Source organism: Aulonocara stuartgranti (assembly GCF_965226115.1).
Source record: "Aulonocara stuartgranti genome assembly, chromosome: 2".
Taxonomy (NCBI): Eukaryota; Metazoa; Chordata; class Actinopteri; order Cichliformes; family Cichlidae; genus Aulonocara; species Aulonocara stuartgranti.
The window spans coordinates 33,374,549-33,392,670 of record NC_138940.1 but is presented as its reverse complement, the minus strand read 5'-3'; the positions used below and the strand labels follow the sequence as shown (position 1 = coordinate 33,392,670).

General features: G+C 39.7%; 1 protein-coding gene across 2 annotated transcripts in view; it reads left to right on the top strand.

The window, feature by feature from the left end:
- The window catches only part of pcdh11 (protocadherin 11), a 202,619-nt gene that overhangs the window by 66,316 nt on the left and 118,181 nt on the right, over positions 1-18,122 (top strand). For both annotated transcript variants that reach the window (XM_082555733.1, XM_082555734.1), the window contains exons 5-6: positions 4,731-5,311; positions 11,378-13,885. In XM_082555733.1, the coding sequence (XP_082411859.1) occupies positions 4,772-5,311; positions 11,378-13,885 (3,048 nt within the window). In that variant the 5' untranslated portion in view covers positions 4,731-4,771. The remainder of the gene's footprint in view (positions 1-4,730; positions 5,312-11,377; positions 13,886-18,122) is intronic.

Below are 18,122 nucleotides of genomic sequence, written 5' to 3'. Positions count from 1 at the left end.
ACTTTTGGAACATTTTGGAAGCGTCTTTCCACATCATTAAGAGAGACATTTATATTTTAGCACTTATTCATAATAGTGAATTTTTTCACAAGTTTTTCATAAGTTTTATTATTTTGATAGTTTCTCTGACTATTTAGGATTGAATTTAGGATTAGTCAACCCAGACCCATAAATAAAAATTTAATACGATTTTAAAATGTACTTACAAGTTATATTTAACTTGAGAGATGACGTAAAACTGCACCAATCGAATCGATCACTGATTTAGCTTTTGGATTTCCATGTATGGACTGCCCTCTTGAGGTCCATGATTACAGCACTGATATTTAGCTTGTCATCTTGGAAATAGCGGAGGTCATTTGTTTACCTGTGTAGTAAAAGTCTTCTTATGCTAGTTAATCTAAGTATTAAATTGATTCAGAGGTGAATATGCAGTGGCTCAGTCAGCCAAACAGCATTGCTTGAATCTACTTAAACATTATGCTAGATATTATGAATCAGAACTTTTTTTTTATGTAGTAGGTAACCCTCTTTTTTAGTTGAACTTCACTCTACATACATTGCTGGTATTATTTCCATATCGAGGATATTTTTTCTTGCAGTATATTACCTTGCACTATTATATTGTCTAAGCACTACAGCTTAGGCAATATAGACATTGCTGAAGTTTCCCAAGAGAAAACAACTTTTGTTCCACCACCATGTGAAGAGAATTGGTCTAGCGGTGTGCACTAAAAAAGAACTGACTGATCATGACAGAAACCTGGTCTGTCAGACTGTCAGCGATCCTTAAAGCTGTTAAAAGGGAAAATGCTCATGACAATCAAACGTATTCCATCTACCGGTGCCCTCTCTTTAAAATCTCTTTGGATCCACAGGCAATATTGATATACAACTGTGGTAAAAACCTGGCTTTGACAGTTAAAGGACTCCAAATGTCAGAGTAACTACACTGAAAGTTTCCAATAAGGGTATCTTTTAGGGGTGAAGGTAGGAGGTGGCAGTAGATGTATGTCTCCTCTCCCGCTGCTCCCTTCAGCGGTTGCAAACCACAGGAAGACCTGTCCATCACACTGTCGTGGAAAGTGATCTCGGGCCAGCCTGCTCCTCTTCGCTGTGTTTCCCAAGAGGGAGGCTTGAGTTTGCCTACTGGATTCAACCTGCTGTCTGGGGCTCAAAATAGCATTTCAGCAGACTAGTGAAATGTAAGCAAAGGAGACACTCTGACTGACACCTAGAATCCCCCTCCTCTTACTTTTTCCCCATCCAGCATAATTCCTTTCTCACCTAGCTGATCCCTTATGGACAGGTTTTTAAAGAAGTGTGACAAGTGAAAATCACTGCACTTGTTGAAAATCATGGTTCAGAGAAAAGATCCCACATCAAATTAATAGAATACCAGGAGTAAATATGTTCAAGGGCAAGGCGTACCTCTCACTTGTTAAATAGTTAATATTTTAACTTCATTAGTTAAATAGCTACAAATGTGTATTTATCCTGATGTATATGTATATCTGAAATAGAAAAAAAAAACGCATTTGCAACACCCATTAGCGATGCAAGGGTGTCTTGCTTATTACTACATTTGTACTCCTGCATGTACTGAATGAAAAACATACTACACGCCTTCATCCTGCAGCACATTATTGTCACTTACCAGAAAGAGGAGATCTAGATCATGCTTTGATCTTTTCTGTTTTTTTCACTTCAGCGAATCACATCCCATTTAAGGATGTAATTTAAACTTCATTTTGCGTCGTGCGAGCTCAGCCTTACACTGCATGGCGACCATCACAGTAAAGCAATTGCTGCTCACTCTAAGAAAGATGCACACTTCAAAGTAAAGTGTGTCACGGTTACTAATAGGATATATCTCATCGATATTTTGACGTGACAGTACAGCACTGCTAATATTGCACGTGTAGAATGAGTAACCCTCACACAGATCAATGTCATCTCGCTTTTTTTTTCTGTTTAACTGTTCTTTAATGAGTCTCGTGCGACTGCTTTGTGAAATGTGGGAAGTCTGTGTCTACACATTTCATGAATGCCTTGCAATTGTTGGAGATTCAAAACCAGCTTAATTAAATTCTTATTTTTAATCAATTCCCCTTTGTCAGCGGGCAGAAAGCTTCAATAGCTATGAACGCTGTTGCCTTGCCAATTTAGAGGACCCCTGTAGTGCAGTTTAGGTAGTCATACTTTTTCTACAGAATACTGTCTCAAATGGATGGAAATTTTATAAAGTAGGTAATATTATACCTGGATAGCAACAAGTCGGGTATGCGTACAAATTTAAAGTAGAATCTGTAAACTGTTGTGTCGTGGCTGTCATACACATTTGCCATCCTTCGACGCAAATGTGTGTTTGATTTCAAGGCAGCCGCCTTGTGAATACAAATCGATATCTTGTGGATATTCATATAAGGTTAACAAACACTCACTGGGAAAGTTATTAGCTGTTAATTGTGCTGCAATGCAGATGGGTGGTTGTGGCTGTGGGGTGGGGGTATGCTTATAAGACTTTTAAGACTTTACCCTTACATGTTGATTAAAAACAGACCAGTAATATAATATTCCTGCCCCCCCCCCCCCCCCCCCCCCAAAAAAAAAAAATCTAGCAAAGAAGGATGCACTTTTGTAATAAGACTTAACTTCTGCCTATTAATGCATATGTGGCAAAACCTCAGTGGAGACCAGCGCAGCTGTGGGTGACACTACGGAATACAGTCTCTTGAGTAAATCCAAGAACGTTAAATGAATGACCTCATAGAAAATGCTAGCTAGCAAATCACATCACACATAGAGTAACTCACTTAATAACAGGTAAGGGTTCAGGGGGCAACATGTATTTGGTGTCACTGGCCAAACAAATTAATAATAACCGTGTGGTATATTAAATTAAAATGCTCTCACAGAGATCTAGTCTCTACTTCTCTCCTATCCTCTTTCTAGGTTTTCAAACAATAGAAAATTTAGCCTGTGACTGCAGACTTTAGTACGTTAGTAACCTTATTAGACCAAATCAGGCGAGCTGTACAAATTAGTATAGTGAATGGAAAAGCCAAGATAGGAGGTATAACACAGTGGCGTAATGTGATAAGCAGGGATAAACAGGGTTTGAGTTTTTGTAGCATATTGACATATTTTTAGCTTGTAGTATGTGCATATGTCCATGTGCTCAGAACTGAAAGGGGGGAGCTGCAGGAGGGCTGCCATTTTTAAAATCTGGTATTTTTTTTCCCTGCAACCTTTTCTCACTTTCTGCCTACTGCAGCTTTAACCAGTGGAAAGCAGTCAATATTTATGCTAAAATATGTGCTGAATTGTAAGGTATTACTCAGTATCGTCTTCCGATGAGCTACCTGGATTTTAGCAATCGAGGATCTTGCGCTTTGGCAAGCTTTTGTACTTGTACAAAAGAAAAATGTATAACAGACTCAAACGAATTGGGACTCTGTGCTTGAAAAGTCATCAGTGAATATTGTTAACTTATGTGAAATCAGCCTCACTGTGTTTTAAACATTTTTGCCTTGCAAACAGCAAACTGTGTGCAGTTTAAATTTAATGCTGGAGATAAAACATTTGCTAGCATGTAATGAAGTTCAGATTAAATTTCTCTAATTTGACTAATGGTGGCTCTCGCAATAAATCATTTCACGTTGTTGTTTCCTTCTACTGCTCTTACTTAAAACAATGCTTTTATCATACTGTGCTAGTTTACGCACACACGGACGTTCATGAAATATTTGAGAGCTCGATTGTTTACATTCCAAACAAATGATAATCTCCATTAATAGCTGCTGTCAAGCGGTACAACTCCAAGTGTCTGTGTGTGTGCATGTGTGTGTGTGTGCGTTCATGCATGGAAGCAACAGTGCTTAAGGCTCATTTCTGCTTTTTCCAAATGAGCCAAAGCCTGCGTGTGGATGCGCTTTATAAGGACACTACTGTAGCATATTGACTTAGACCGACTCATATATGATGGCGGAACAGAAGAACGGTGGTTAGTACTGCCTCAAAGCAAAAGGGCGCCTGCGTGGGTTCTCTCTTTGTACACTGGCTTCCTCCCACAGTCCAGAGACATACAAGTTAGTTAAATTGGTGATTCCAAATTGGCTGTAGGTGTGAATGTGAGCATGAGTGGTTGTCTGTCTGTCTCTCTGTGTTAGCCTGTGATAGATTGGCGACCTGTCCAGCGTGTACTCTGCTTTTGCCCTATGACAGCTGGGCTCCAACCCCCCACAGCAACTCTCAAATGGACAAGCGGTTAGGGAAATGGATGGATATAAATGAAGCTTTTATCCAATTTTTTGGTTCTTCTTTTTTCAGGCAAAGTAGTTTGTTAACAAGTTTTGAAAGAAAACTATTTCATTGTAACACTGAATCTAACTGCTTTCATACTTCTCAATAAAAATATTAAATGGTTCATTACAGCGATGAAATGGATTGATGGAATGCATGAACTACTAGCCTTTACGTGTCCGCTTGCTCAACGGATGTCATCAAAGGTTAATTGTGTAAAACTGCCATTAATTTGCTCTCAAAGACATGGGAAGGATGTTGGCTCATAACTAGTTAGGATGAAGAGGTCAAGTTGAAAACTCTCCATGAGGGAAAATAGTACTAATTACAGCAGAACTTGAATACCGTGTAATTTTCTGCACTGACATTGTGCGTTCTGTCTTTCTCTCTTCTTTTTTTCCCCTCTGGCTCGTCTGTCATGACAGATTTGCTGCAGTGAAAGTGAGGCTCCCATCTACTCTTGAGTATGGACTTAGCAAGTCAGGCTCATGTGCTGGTGGTCTTGCTCACCTGTGTGGTCTTACAATGCCAGGCCCAGGAGAGGGACTACACAGTGAAGGAGGAGCAACCAGAGAACGTCCGAATTGGGAATCTGCGCAAGGACCTGGACCTGAACCTAGACCCCAGCATCAGGCTATCCTCGCCGTTGCAGTTCAAGCCTGTGTATAAAACGGGCGATGTGCCTTTGGTGAGGGTGGAGGCTAACACAGGGGAGATCTTTACCACCAATCACAGAATTGACCGGGAGAAGCTGTGCTCCGGGGTCTTCAATGAGAAACGCTGCTATTACGAGATTGAGGTGGCAGTGTTGCCGGATGAGATCTTCAGATTGGTCAAGATCCGCTTCCTGATTGAGGATGTGAATGACAACGCACCCCTTTTCCAGTCCACTGTAATAAACATCTCCATCCCAGAGAACACAGCCATTAACACACGATACCCGGTGCCCTCAGCATTTGACCCTGATGTTGGGATCAATGGGATCCAACATTATGAACTAGTCAAGGTGAGGATTAAGCCTGTTTCATTATTGATATCTAAAAAGAGAAAAAAAGGAATAAAGTATTTTGTTGTGGTCTTTGAAATCTTATTAATGTTAAAATGGAAAATGAAATAAGGCGGTATTTACTTATACATTAGTGAATTTTCAAAAGATTATTGGAAGTATTGGAAGAATCAAGTTTTTTAAATATCTGGTTCAAAGTGGATTTTGTAATGAGCTTTTTCATTAATGAACCTGAAATGTTTAACAGACCTCCGATGGATCTAATGCTTTTTGTTGGTTCTTCCGATTTCGGATGTTGTATTTGATTCTTTTACGAATTACGATTTTGTTTAAAAATCACTGTGTCTGAGTCCCTAGCACTAATGTATCCCTGTTTTGTTTGATATGTGCTGAACTCTCAACTGTAACAAATTCATTAATAATCAAACTCATCCAGGTATCAGAAAAGAATTTCCACGTAAAGACTAATTAAAATATCAACTTCACTATAATACTCCATGCTGGCAGCCTAAACTAAATGCTGTTTCTTCCAAATTAAATGGAGTAGTAAGTGACTGAAAGAATATGGCCCGAAGCACTGTGTTACTGGAACAGCATTCAAGGTACACGTTTACTGAAAGGACTAAATAAAATAAATAAACTTTAATTGTCTGTTAGGTATGTAACTTTCCGAGCAGTTACAGCCACACATTTGAGAGATTGAAAACGATTGTAGTAATTTGTTTTGGAGAAACACTTTTAAAGAACAAACACACAATAGAAAGTATGAAATTAATTGTCTGACTTTCTTCGAAGCAAGCACAATATTCAGTGCTCACATTATTGATTAAGCTGTGACAAACTCTTATGCCTGCAACATGCCACCTGTGTACATCAGGTCTGAATAGCTGACTATTTGTTAATTAATGAGCTCTTACATCCTTTTTCTTTGTCAGTTTTGTAGACTTCATTTAATACGACTCAGATTCTGCATTAGCTGATTCTTTAAACCCTTTATGGTGCTGTAGAGTGTAGTGCTATCGTGTATATATGCATACTGCAAATGAATTCCCAATTTGCATTGAAAATATGACCTACTTTTTCATACAGTGCAATATGTTGGAGAGTCTAAAAGATTAGATACCAGCCATTAATATCTCCATATGTTTTTCATTAGTAGAGAAGGCTGTTTTCACTGTGTATTAACAGAGAACATGTAGCAGAAAGTGCAGACACATCATAAACTGCATGTCCAGCAACAGGTTACATATGCTAAACATAGCGCATTAAAGCAGGTGTAAAGGAATAAACTGTATTGTTGTAATATGCATCCAGTACAGAACTAGGAAAAGCCTTTTTTCTGCACTGTAATATTCTTTGTTACCTAATGAATTCAGCTCCAAGTTGAAAAATGTAAGCTATTATCATGTGTTCTTCAATTATAGTCTAGACAACACTTAAGGCTTTGCAGATAAGTAGTGAAGATTACATGATCACATAAAACGAAATTATATAACTGTAATAATAACAAATGCAAAAAAGTTGTTGTACTTAAGGGAACGGTGTGAGGCAGCATGACAAGTACACCGTGGAGTCTCAGATGACGTTAACATTGTGTAGGAATGAACAGAATCATTGCTGTCTGTGTCTGCCTTGAATACCAATTTGCATTTTTAAAGAGTCTCCCCACTGCCAAGACCTCTCCAGCGCAATGTCCTGAATTGTTCATGCCTGGAAAATCACCAACCAAATGTTCTGCTCATTACGATGATCATTTGCAATAATTTTCTTTACCCTTTCTACAATATGGAGCTTTCTAAAAGCTGTACCTAGGCTGTGGTTGTGTTATCTTTTCCAGGAAAGTCTTCTTTCAGCATCCTTGGCTCCACAGCCCCGTTTCGGTACTTCTCATTATATTCTCATTGTATTCAAGATTAATTTGCTTGTATCCCAGGTTCCATATGAGTAAAACGATGTAGGGTGAAGCATTAAAGTGAGTTGGATGCACTTTCAGCCTTTGGTATGTTTTATTTCAGTGGTGAAGTAGAAAGCCAGGGGTTTAGGGGGGAAGGAATGTGTAAGCAATTCCTAGAATAGCTCTTGGCCGCTAAGCCACCCTTGGACTATCTTTGTATGGTCCTGTGAGATTTGTCTCAGAAGCTCCCTCAGAATGATAGTTTGCCCAGTTTTTTTCTCATGTTGTACAGGGCACAGTGCTAAAATTGCTTCCATTGTGTAGCACAATGAGCCATACTCAGTGGTGTGTCACTCCACATGTAACTTGCCTGAGTTGTCAATATACAGAAGAAATGAAAGAAACATGGTGGCCTTTTTTGTGCAACTTCCTTCTTTTTCAAAGCCAAGAAGGACAACGGGTAATTTCGTCCTACACAGTGCTCCAGCTCCACATATAATGGTTGGTAATCATACTTTGAGCAAAACTCCACCATCAGTGCAGCGGTGTGTTACGTCACCTGAATTGAATAGAAGTTGTCCTAAGAAATGGTCAAGGTCAGAGAAAGTAATCACATGCATGACTGGAGAAGAATCCCCCACGAAGGGAGATTTGATCACTACATATTCACAGGATAAGTCGGGTCAACACAGAAACGTACTCAGGACTAAATGAGATTTTAGCGTTTGTTTTCCTCTCGCTTTTTACAATTTCAAAAGTTGGCACCGTTCTTTATTCCGGTGCTTGGTACTTGACATGTGCCCTTGCATTCACGTCAGCATCTTTCAGTAGATTTAAAACAGAATATATTTAGTTTAAATTTGATTCTGTCACTAGCTTGACTATGTTCCACTAATAAAACAATGTCTGTATTTAGGGCATTTATGCTTAACCTTATTCCAACAACATATTTTGTCTGAAGTTATTTCCAAGGCCAATCCACTGTTTTGTTTTGTTTTTTTACATTTCTAACTGAAATATACCTTAGATTTGAAGCGGAGTAGTCTTTTTTTCTGGTACTCCAAGTCTGAGCCTGACCAAATTCATTCCCAAACTGATTTGAAGATGCAAAATTTATTCAAGCTTCATTCCCATGTAGCAAGAAAAATGTGATTAATTCATTGCATGGCGCCTATAGGCATTGAATATTTGGGTGGAGAACTTACTCTCAAGCATTTCTACTTTTCATTAGCATCCTATTTTGACACATTTTCTTCTTCTAGGGGTTGACGAAAAGAGGCAAACACTTCCTAGGTTCCTTTGTCTTAATTATATGCATGAGATCATGGCCAGGGGCAAAAGGGGATGAGGGATAGAGAGAAAGAATGAGAGAGAGAGAGAGAGAGAGAGAGAGAGAGAGAGAGAGAGAGAGAGAGTTTCTATCAGCATTATAAAGAGGTGCTATAGCTTGTGATGAATACCTCTGCCTATTTAGTCCCATCCATGGGCATCACCGTGACTAGAGTCTTCCTGATATATTCACAGCCCAATCTGAGTCTCCTCTGAGTTTTAATAAGGTCATCAAATTGAGTGAAAGATGCATCTACTGATAATCTGAGGCACTGTCGGCAAAATGGGGTTCAGATTCATCCTTCCCTCATCATCTGCCACCTCTGCTTCTGTCAGTGTCCCTCAATCATTTTCATTTAAATTAGCCAACTCTGATTAGATTTTGTACTTCACAAACCTCACATATACGGTGCTCTAATCCCCCCCTTGGCTTCCAGAGAACCTGTGGCCCTGTAATGTGGGATGAAAGGCAAGTCATCAAAGTTCAAGAAGACATGTACCTGTACGGAATATGTGAGGTGGCAGAGCAAGGCATGGTCTAATGTGCACACTTGACCGTTTAGAGAGCTTTGTCCTTCTCACTCAGCCTTAAGGTTTCCAGTGAGTGATTCATGCTAGTATTTGGCCTTTTCTTAGCCTGCCCTAGATCTTATCACAATCCACCAGACTAATTCTGCATTCAGGAGGATGCACAGCCTGAGAGATAGCTCTCCCCAAGTTATTGAAATGCGGTGAGTGCTGCCTTGTCAGTTGTAAAATTGTGTGGAAAAAAGACAAAAGCATAGAGGAAACGCTGGCTTATAAATCATTGTGCAGCATTCCCTTTGACACATGCTAACTCGACATCCTACTATTAACATCGGGCTTTGCGAAAATATCAGCGTGCAGCTATACTGTGCCGAATCTGCAAACTATTCAAACGACTGAGGATTGAGGAGATCTGTATAGCTCGAGTAGTGCTTAACAATACAGCCCCTACAATGTTGTCTTGGACTTTTCAGTTAGAAATACTTCTGCTGGGTACATAAAGATTCAGCAGAGTTTATCCATAAGGCAATTTTTTTTCTACAGTTCCACGCAGAGTTTTATATGCAATGTCTGCTTATCCCTATATGACTTTTGCTTGCCAGAAGGATGACAAAATAAGGTCTGAAAGATCATTGCTGCAGTGTTGGCTGTTTTAAGTAGTTCTGTCAATCACTGACATGTTGACAACATTCCCTCTGCAAGCAATTTTTCAGAGTACACAATAATTTACATGCTGCAGCTGCACGTTTTCTTGTGTCGGCTACAAAGCTATGTTGGCACAAGGACAGTTCTAGATGTTGAAACCTACTGAGGACTCTTGTGCTCACAATTTGGTTGAAGTGTTTCTCCCTTGAATAAGCAGAATGTATATATCTTAATCTCATTTGATAGCTGTGCCTAGACAGAGTAATCTCTTCCAACATTATGTGCAGCATGAAGCTTATCTCTTTAAAGAGGATGCTTTTTCTTGTTTTACCATGAAACTGCTTCTGACTGAAAGAGCTTCAAAGGGCTTCTTTGTTTCATAATGTGCATGCAGCTCATTCATGGGCTTGATCGTCTTCTTATTTCCTCCCCCTACTCTCTCTCTCTCTCACTCTCTGTTTTTTTCCCTCTCTCCCTCATACTAGTATGCTATGGTATGGATCCATACCATGTATTTGTCAGGACTACGAAAATAGTGAACATTAATGCTAGTTTTTTAGGGGGGTGGAAGGCAATTACTCTTAGCATTGAGTGCCAGATCCTCGGGTTTATCATGTGGATTATTCTTGTATTTGTTTTTATCACCCTCCAGCTTTACTTTTGCCTAGATTTAGCTCCTCCTGACTGAAAAGCATTTCTAATATGCAGACTTTTTAACTGTCTTTCTTTTTATGTATAGAGACTTCTTGAGGCGTGTGCAAGTGCTTTATTGGTGTGTCTCCATTCTTGGCTGTCTCTCACTCCTATGTCAAAGTTTAAATGTTTATAAAGACAGCTGTTTTATTTTAACTTGAGACTGTACAGAAAGGTTGAGTGAAGTCTGATTTTATTGATAGTAGCAGAAACTGGATGATGAGGATAAAAAGGTAAACAAATCTCTTAAAGTAGTAGTTAGTCGAAACAGATCATTTACTAAAAAATGGTCATTTGAAAAGGATTTATTACCAAATATTTCATATATTTTTTGGGATGTGTTTAGAAAGTGTCAAAACAAAAAGCCTGAAAAAAAGCTGATGATTAGCATGTTTGCACATTTGCAGGGACCCAACTGAGATGAGCAGAGCAGAGCAAAGAGCCAGCTGCCTTTGTTGAAGAATTTCCCAGGCTGTTTAACTTGACATTCATCAGGATGCATAAGAAGGGCTACAAAGGAACCTGAATAACCTTAGGAGAAACCTCAACAAGATGTTTGTTGTTATAAGATAATTGAAAAATCTGCAATTTAAGAACAAAAATGCCCAAGGATGCCTTGGAATTGTTATCACATATTTCTTTGTTATTACCCAAGTCAAAATGTGATGTTCTTAGTTATGGTACTAATATATCAGTCGAGTCTGGTTTTATTGAAGTGGCTTAGCAATTTTTGCACCAAATGAAACTCACACTGTCTTGTGCCAGACAGTATAAAGGGGAAAGCCCCTAAAAAACAAACAAAGAAACAAAAACTTAAGGATAAAATCCTGTAAGAAATGTCATTTGAAGTTAAAAACAATGAGTGGACATGTAAAATGCTATTTAACACTAACAAGCTGGTTTCATTTTGTTTCCATTATTCAAATAGGTATATAAAATCAACACCTACAATTAAATATATTGTCCTGTCTTTGCAGAGTGTCAGTGAGTTTGGCTTAGACATCATTGAGACGCCCGAAGGTGACAAGTGGCCGCAGCTTATTGTTCAGCAGAACCTGGATCGTGAACAGAAGGATACCTTTGTCATGAAGATAAAGGTGGAGGATGGTGGCAACCCTCCCAAATCCAGCACAGCCATTCTCCAAGTCACCATTTCTGACGTCAATGACAATCGCCCCATTTTCAAGGACAGTGAGCTGGAAGTCACAGTACCAGAAAACGCACCAGTGGGAACATCGGTCGCTCAGCTTCATGCCACGGATGCAGACTTGGGTTCCAATGCGCAGATCCACTTTGCCTTCAGCAACCAGATCTCTTCCTCGACCAAACGTCACTTTGCCATCAACAGCTCTACTGGACTTATCACTGTGAAGCAGCCACTGGACAGGGAGGTAACTCCTGTTCATAAACTCATTGTCCTGGCCAGTGATGGCAGCTCCACCCCTTCCAGAGCCACAGTGACTGTTAATGTAACAGACATTAATGACAATGTTCCCTCTATAGACACTCGCTACATTATCAACCTGGTTAATGGAACTGTTCTGCTGTCTGAGAATGCACCTCTGAACACCAAAATAGCCCTAATTACTGTTACTGACAAGGATGCAGATCTTTATGGCAAAGTAGCTTGCTACACTGACCATGATGTTCCTTTTCGATTGAAGCCTGTCTTTAATGATCAGTTTTTACTCGAGACAGCTGCTCCTCTAGATTATGAGACGACTCGAGAATATGCAATTAAGATAGTGGCCTCGGATAGGGGGACACCTCCTTTGAACACTTCAGCTATGGTCTTAATTAAAATCAAGGATGAGAACGACAATGCGCCCATCTTTCCCCAGCCAGAAATCCAGCTTTCCATACCGGAGAACAATGACCCCTCTACACAGTTAATAAAAATAAGCGCCACTGACGCAGACAGTGGACATAATGCAGAGATTATTTATACTCTCAGCCCTGATGCGCCTGATGGGTTTAACATTGACAGACGGTCAGGAATTCTCTCTGTTGGCAAACGACTGGACAGAGAGAAGCAGGAGAGGTACTCATTCACTGTCATAGCGAGGGACAATGGCTCTACATCCCTGCAGAGCAATGTCACTGTCAAGCTAATTGTCCAGGACCTTAATGACAACAGCCCAACTTTCACACACCCTGAGTACAACTTCTATGTGCCTGAAAACCTGCCTCTCTATGGAACTGTTGGTTTAATCACAGTAACGGATGCAGATGCAGGAGATAATGCTGTTGTAACTTTGTCCATTTTGAATGGGAAAGACAATTTTATCATTGACCCCCAAACTGGCGTGATCAAACCCAATATTACCTTTGATAGGGAACAGCAAAGCTCCTACACATTTATGGTAAAGGCAGTTGATGGAGGACAACCTCCAAGCTCCTCCTATGCCAAGGTCACTATCAATGTAGTCGATGTGAATGACAATCGCCCCGTGTTCGTCATTCCGTCCTCCAATTACTCATATGACCTAGTGCGAACCACCACCACCCCTGGTGCTGTGGTCACCAGAGTGTTTGCCATTGACAATGACACTGGTATGAATGCTGAACTGCAATACAGTCTTATTAGCAGCATCATCATTACATCTAGGGTCTCCCCTCGAGGTCTCTTTGCCATCGACAAAACAACGGGTAACATAACACTGCAGGAGAAAATAGTTGCAGCTGATCAGGGGCTGCACAGGCTGGTAGTCAAAGTCAAAGATTTAGGCCAGCCGGAGTCATTACATGCTATTGCACTCGTTCACTTGTTTGTAAATGACTCTGTGTCAAATGCTACCTTTATACAAGAGCAACTGCGAAAAAGTATGGAGACACCATTGGATCGCAACATAGGGGACAGTGAGGTAGCCCCTCAAGCTAACGGATATGTGATTGTCGTCATAGCTATCATAGCAGGGACCATGACTGTCATCTTGGTGATATTTGTGACCGCTTTAGTGCGCTGCCGACAGACACCCAGACATAAAGTAGTGCAGAAGGGCAAGCAAAGTGGAGAGTGGGTGTCACCTAACCAAGAAAACCGTCAGATCAAGAAAAAGAAGAAGAGAAAGAAGCGATCTCCTAAGAGCCTCCTCCTGAACTTTGTGACCATAGATGAATCCAAGCCTGACGACCCCACGCACGAGCATGTTAATGGCACACTGGATCTCCCTGTGGAGCTAGAGGAGCAAACCATGGGGAAGTACAACTGGGCAACCACGCCGACCACCTTCAAACCTGACAGCCCCGATTTAGCCAAGCATTACAAATCTGCATCCCCTCAGCCTACGTTTCAAATCAAACCCGAAACACCAGTGGCCCCAAAGAAACACCACGTGATCCAGGAGCTCCCCTTGGACAACACATTTGTGGTGGGATGTGACTCACTCTCCAAATGCTCATCGACTAGCTCCGACCCATACAGTGTCTCAGAGTGCAGCTGTCAGGGGGGATTCAAGACTGCGGGGCAAAGCACCAACCGACAGGTAATTCATGACTTCCTTTTTAAACCCACCCACACTAGTCCCCACTCACGCTCCCCTTGCTGTCCTCTGGTAGGTGATGTTAAAGGGGGTGGGTGGGAGCATGAAGGAAGGGGATTTACCTACACAGACCATGACCATGTCTTCATGAATGTCATTTCCACCTAAAAATGGGAAGAAATGAAACAAACAAAAATGAAAGAAAATGTAATTTGTTGCAATTAATGCAGCAAACCTTCCACTGTACTGTTGTTAATCCACCCTGTTTTCATTTTGACCATTTAAATGCAACCATAACTGTATAATCATTTACCATAAAACATGCTCAGCTTTCAAAATCCAATCTTTGAGCAATGGAAGCAGAACAACTACAGTGGCTAGCTGTTTTAAAATGGACAGGGAGTAGTTGCTGGCGGTGCAAACTGGGATATGCAGCAACTCTGAATTTGAGTTATTAGGATGAATGAAGCTGTGACTATTTGGCTAACATTGTCAAAGGCACAAGTGTGAAAGTAAAAGTGCAAAAAAAGAAAAAAAATGTGCTAAAACAACTTGATAAAGAAATCCCATATTTTTGTGGCTTCAGTCGTGAAAATATTAAGTCCTAGCTTAACTGTGCCAGTGCTTCTTTGTGGGAGTGAAACTCATTTGAATGCCAAGGTATAGCAAAGGGCTTATGATTCCCTAAGAGATATTTGCCAAATGTGAAGTGCCCCAATAAATAAAAACTGGCAAAGGGAAATAAATGTAAATCAGAAGTAAGGAGAGGTGGCCTTGCTCTGTGCTGACAGCCAGAGCAGAGCGCTGTGGGGAAGACTGAGTACTGTTTGGGGCGGGGGAGAGAGAGAGAGAGAGGGGGGGGTCACAAGGATCAAGGTGACGCAGAGCCTTGAGACCAGTATACTTAAACACCAAGGGAGCAGTAAAATAAAAAAGCCAGCCAGGCCAGTGTTGCATTTAGCCCATAAATGTCCTACTTTAATGACCCCAATTATTGTTATAAATGGCATATGTTGATTCAAATACTTTACATTTTTTAAATGGTCTCACGTTAGAGAGGATCACAACAAAGGTTTGCCACACTGATGTGTTGCAGTTTGTGTTCGACAGGGTGATGTTGTTGTATTTCTAATACGTGACAAAGTAATATCATGTTGATATTTGACCTGCTATCACTCTGACGATGGAATTAATGAAGGTTGATTGGTCTGTGCGTGGGGTCGTAATTTATTCATACCGATCTGTATGTGTTGCCATAGTTTTCCCTTAGTGTCAAACATCCAGTTGATTTTTTCTAGCTTTTCCAATCATTTCCTTGTCTTTCGTTTTGCTTCTTTTAAGATTTTTGATGATTCCCATTGTTGCTTGGTTGCACTAGCTTTCGTTTTTGTTACTGTTTTGATCATGACTTTCACAACTGTCATTCATGCAATTCTGGGTCAATTTCATGATATTGCATCAATAATTGATTTTGTTTGATGAGGTGCTTGCTTTTCTTTGTGTCTAGCATCATATTGCACACAGTTTCTCGATCTTTGGTTCACTTCTTTCTTTTTGCTCTCACTATGCTTCTATTTGAGATCTAGCAAGCTTTAAAATTCATCATAGCGTAGTTGTGGCAAATGACTGTTGATCCTGTGAAGTATTGTACTTAGGCTAATTTATGAAGACACCCACACAGACTTGATAGTCATTCCCTTCATCCACCTTTTATTTGAACCCCTAGTTAAAAGCTATGCTCTGCCATGGTACATTATACATAAGCCTGCTACATGCCCCTGGTACCAAAGATTTCATCCATAATGTGTTTATATGACACACTGACGAGTTGTCAGAATGATTTTCCCCTCTTACAAGTAGTGGCTGCCCTGAAATATGCAGAAATATTCAGCCTGTGTTCAACCATCCTAAATTATTATCCGTTATGAATTTTATGCATCAAGGATTGAAATTGATTTCCACTCATGTTACTGATCAGAGTGAAGAATTGTTATTTTTATTTTTTTTTGCAAATAATTTCAAATCAATGAATATTTAATTAGTAAACTTTCTGCCAAATCTCTTCGGCTATGGTTCTATCTGATTATTTCTAAGGTATATTTATCCACACTTCTAATAGAACATGGGTTTAATATTCTCATATTCTGGTATTATATCCAACTAATATTTCAATATTAGCAAAAAAAAATTGTTCTCATTGGTTTTCCTCAGCAATCCATCTTTAGTGATGTTAAGCTGGCAATATATCTATTTTTTTCTCTCTGTCCCCTTGAGCAATTGGCAAGTGATTCCTCCCACTTTACACATTAGATTTCCCACAAGTTTAAAGTGTGCTTATTTAAAGCCTATGTCATAGAAAAAAATAGCATGAAGCTTTGCCTGATGAGAATCATTGGCTGCAAAGGTTAATTAAATGCACTAAAGGGTTAATCACTCGTAATACAGTATGATTAAAATCACTCTAATTGGTTTGAGAAAGAGGCTGATAAGAAAGAAGAAAAAGGCAGCTGTCCTTTAAGATTATCAGGAGTACCATAAACTAGCCTTGAGTGAGTCCTGTCCTCAGGATCCAAAGCGATATGACAATAGATACCCAGCAGCCCTGTTTGCTAAAGGACTATTAAAATTGAATCTGTTTGATTTTATCTTTACGCTTCTTCAAAGAGACTACATTTTCAAAGTTTTAAATAGCACTTATAAACAACACTTCAAAATGTGTATGATTCTTGATCTGATGTGGTATAAACATAATGTTTGAGAACTTGTAGAGATCATTTGTAGTGTGGTTCTTAAAAGAAAAACTACATTTGGTCTGTAAGTGGCAGCTATTCACTCTCTGTTCAGCTTAACTTAATAAAAAAACTCCAAACGCGAAGATCATAGGTAGTTTTCCCTGTTCTTCATCAAAGTGACGCAGTTCTTTTGTGCATTAAAGTAATATCTAATTGTCACAGAAGAAGGTGAAAATGAAACAGACAAAAAGCCGAGCCATTGAATAACAATAGAGAGGGAATGCGGGAGGAGATAATTATGGTTGAAGGTCAACAAAACGTTTCCAGGGACTTTACAGATGTAGCTGATAAAGACTAAAGCTTGTAAAAATACTTCAGAGACTACAGATTTGTGCCACCATATGGCTTCATTATATAGTAAGAGCTATAAATGCAAATCTCCTCTTTTCCCTCCCTTCTCTTCCTATTTTTTATGCATCTCATCATTTTCTTTTAACCCCTACCCCCTCGATATTAGAGGTCAATCTGCCTCCAGTGATGAGGAGCACTTGTGAGCGTATGTGATTTAGAGGAATCAGATCAAATGACTACCACCCTGCTTAAGTGATCTCAGACATCATGATGAATAGGTTGGCTAATATTTTCTTATGTTTGGCCCATAATTCTACGCCCACAGTGCAGGAATTGAGATTAACAATTTGTTAGTGTCTTCTGGTACCACTTCACAGAGTACTGTGCAAAAGTATTGAGCTCTCCTTGATTTCTTGATTTTTTCATTCCAAGAAGCCAGACATTGTTCTCAATTTTAAAGTTGTCCTAAGGAATAGTTCTCCAGGCTTCCGGAAGGTCTTTCAAAGTTTTTCTTTGGACATTGGCTGCTTTTTTTCTCTCTTTTTCAGTCAAATCCCACTACCTGACCAGTTTTAGAGGAATGTTTTATTATTATAGCATAAAAAACACATAACTCAAGGGATAAGCCAGTGATGCCTCTACAATATAGGCCCTTTTTTGCTTAAATGTGACACAAAAACATGGTGCCAGTGGTCTCCATGGACAAATATTGAGGTATGTCAAATTACACAAACTGGATTGAAACTCAGTGGCGACAGGTCTGATGGATTAATTAATCCAAATGTAACTTTTTTGTTTCAAATCATTGTCAGTATGTATGTAAAGCATGGTGGAGGCTTTGTCATGGTTTTGGGATCCATTTTAACCAGTGGTTCTGGGAACCTTGTCAAAATTGATTACTAACATAAAAAAGTGTCATCAAATTTTGATCCACCATGCAATACCTTCTGGAAAGCATCTAAATAGCAATGGCTTCATTTTCCAGCATGACAATGATCCCAAACACACTTCAATAATGTAAAAATAAACCTGGGTGGAAAAGCACAGAGTGGAACACTCGGTCATGGATTGGCCTCTGCAGAGTCTGGACCTGTGTGGGATCATCATGACAAAGAACTGAACAAAAGGCAGCCGACATCCAAAGAAGAGCTTTGAAT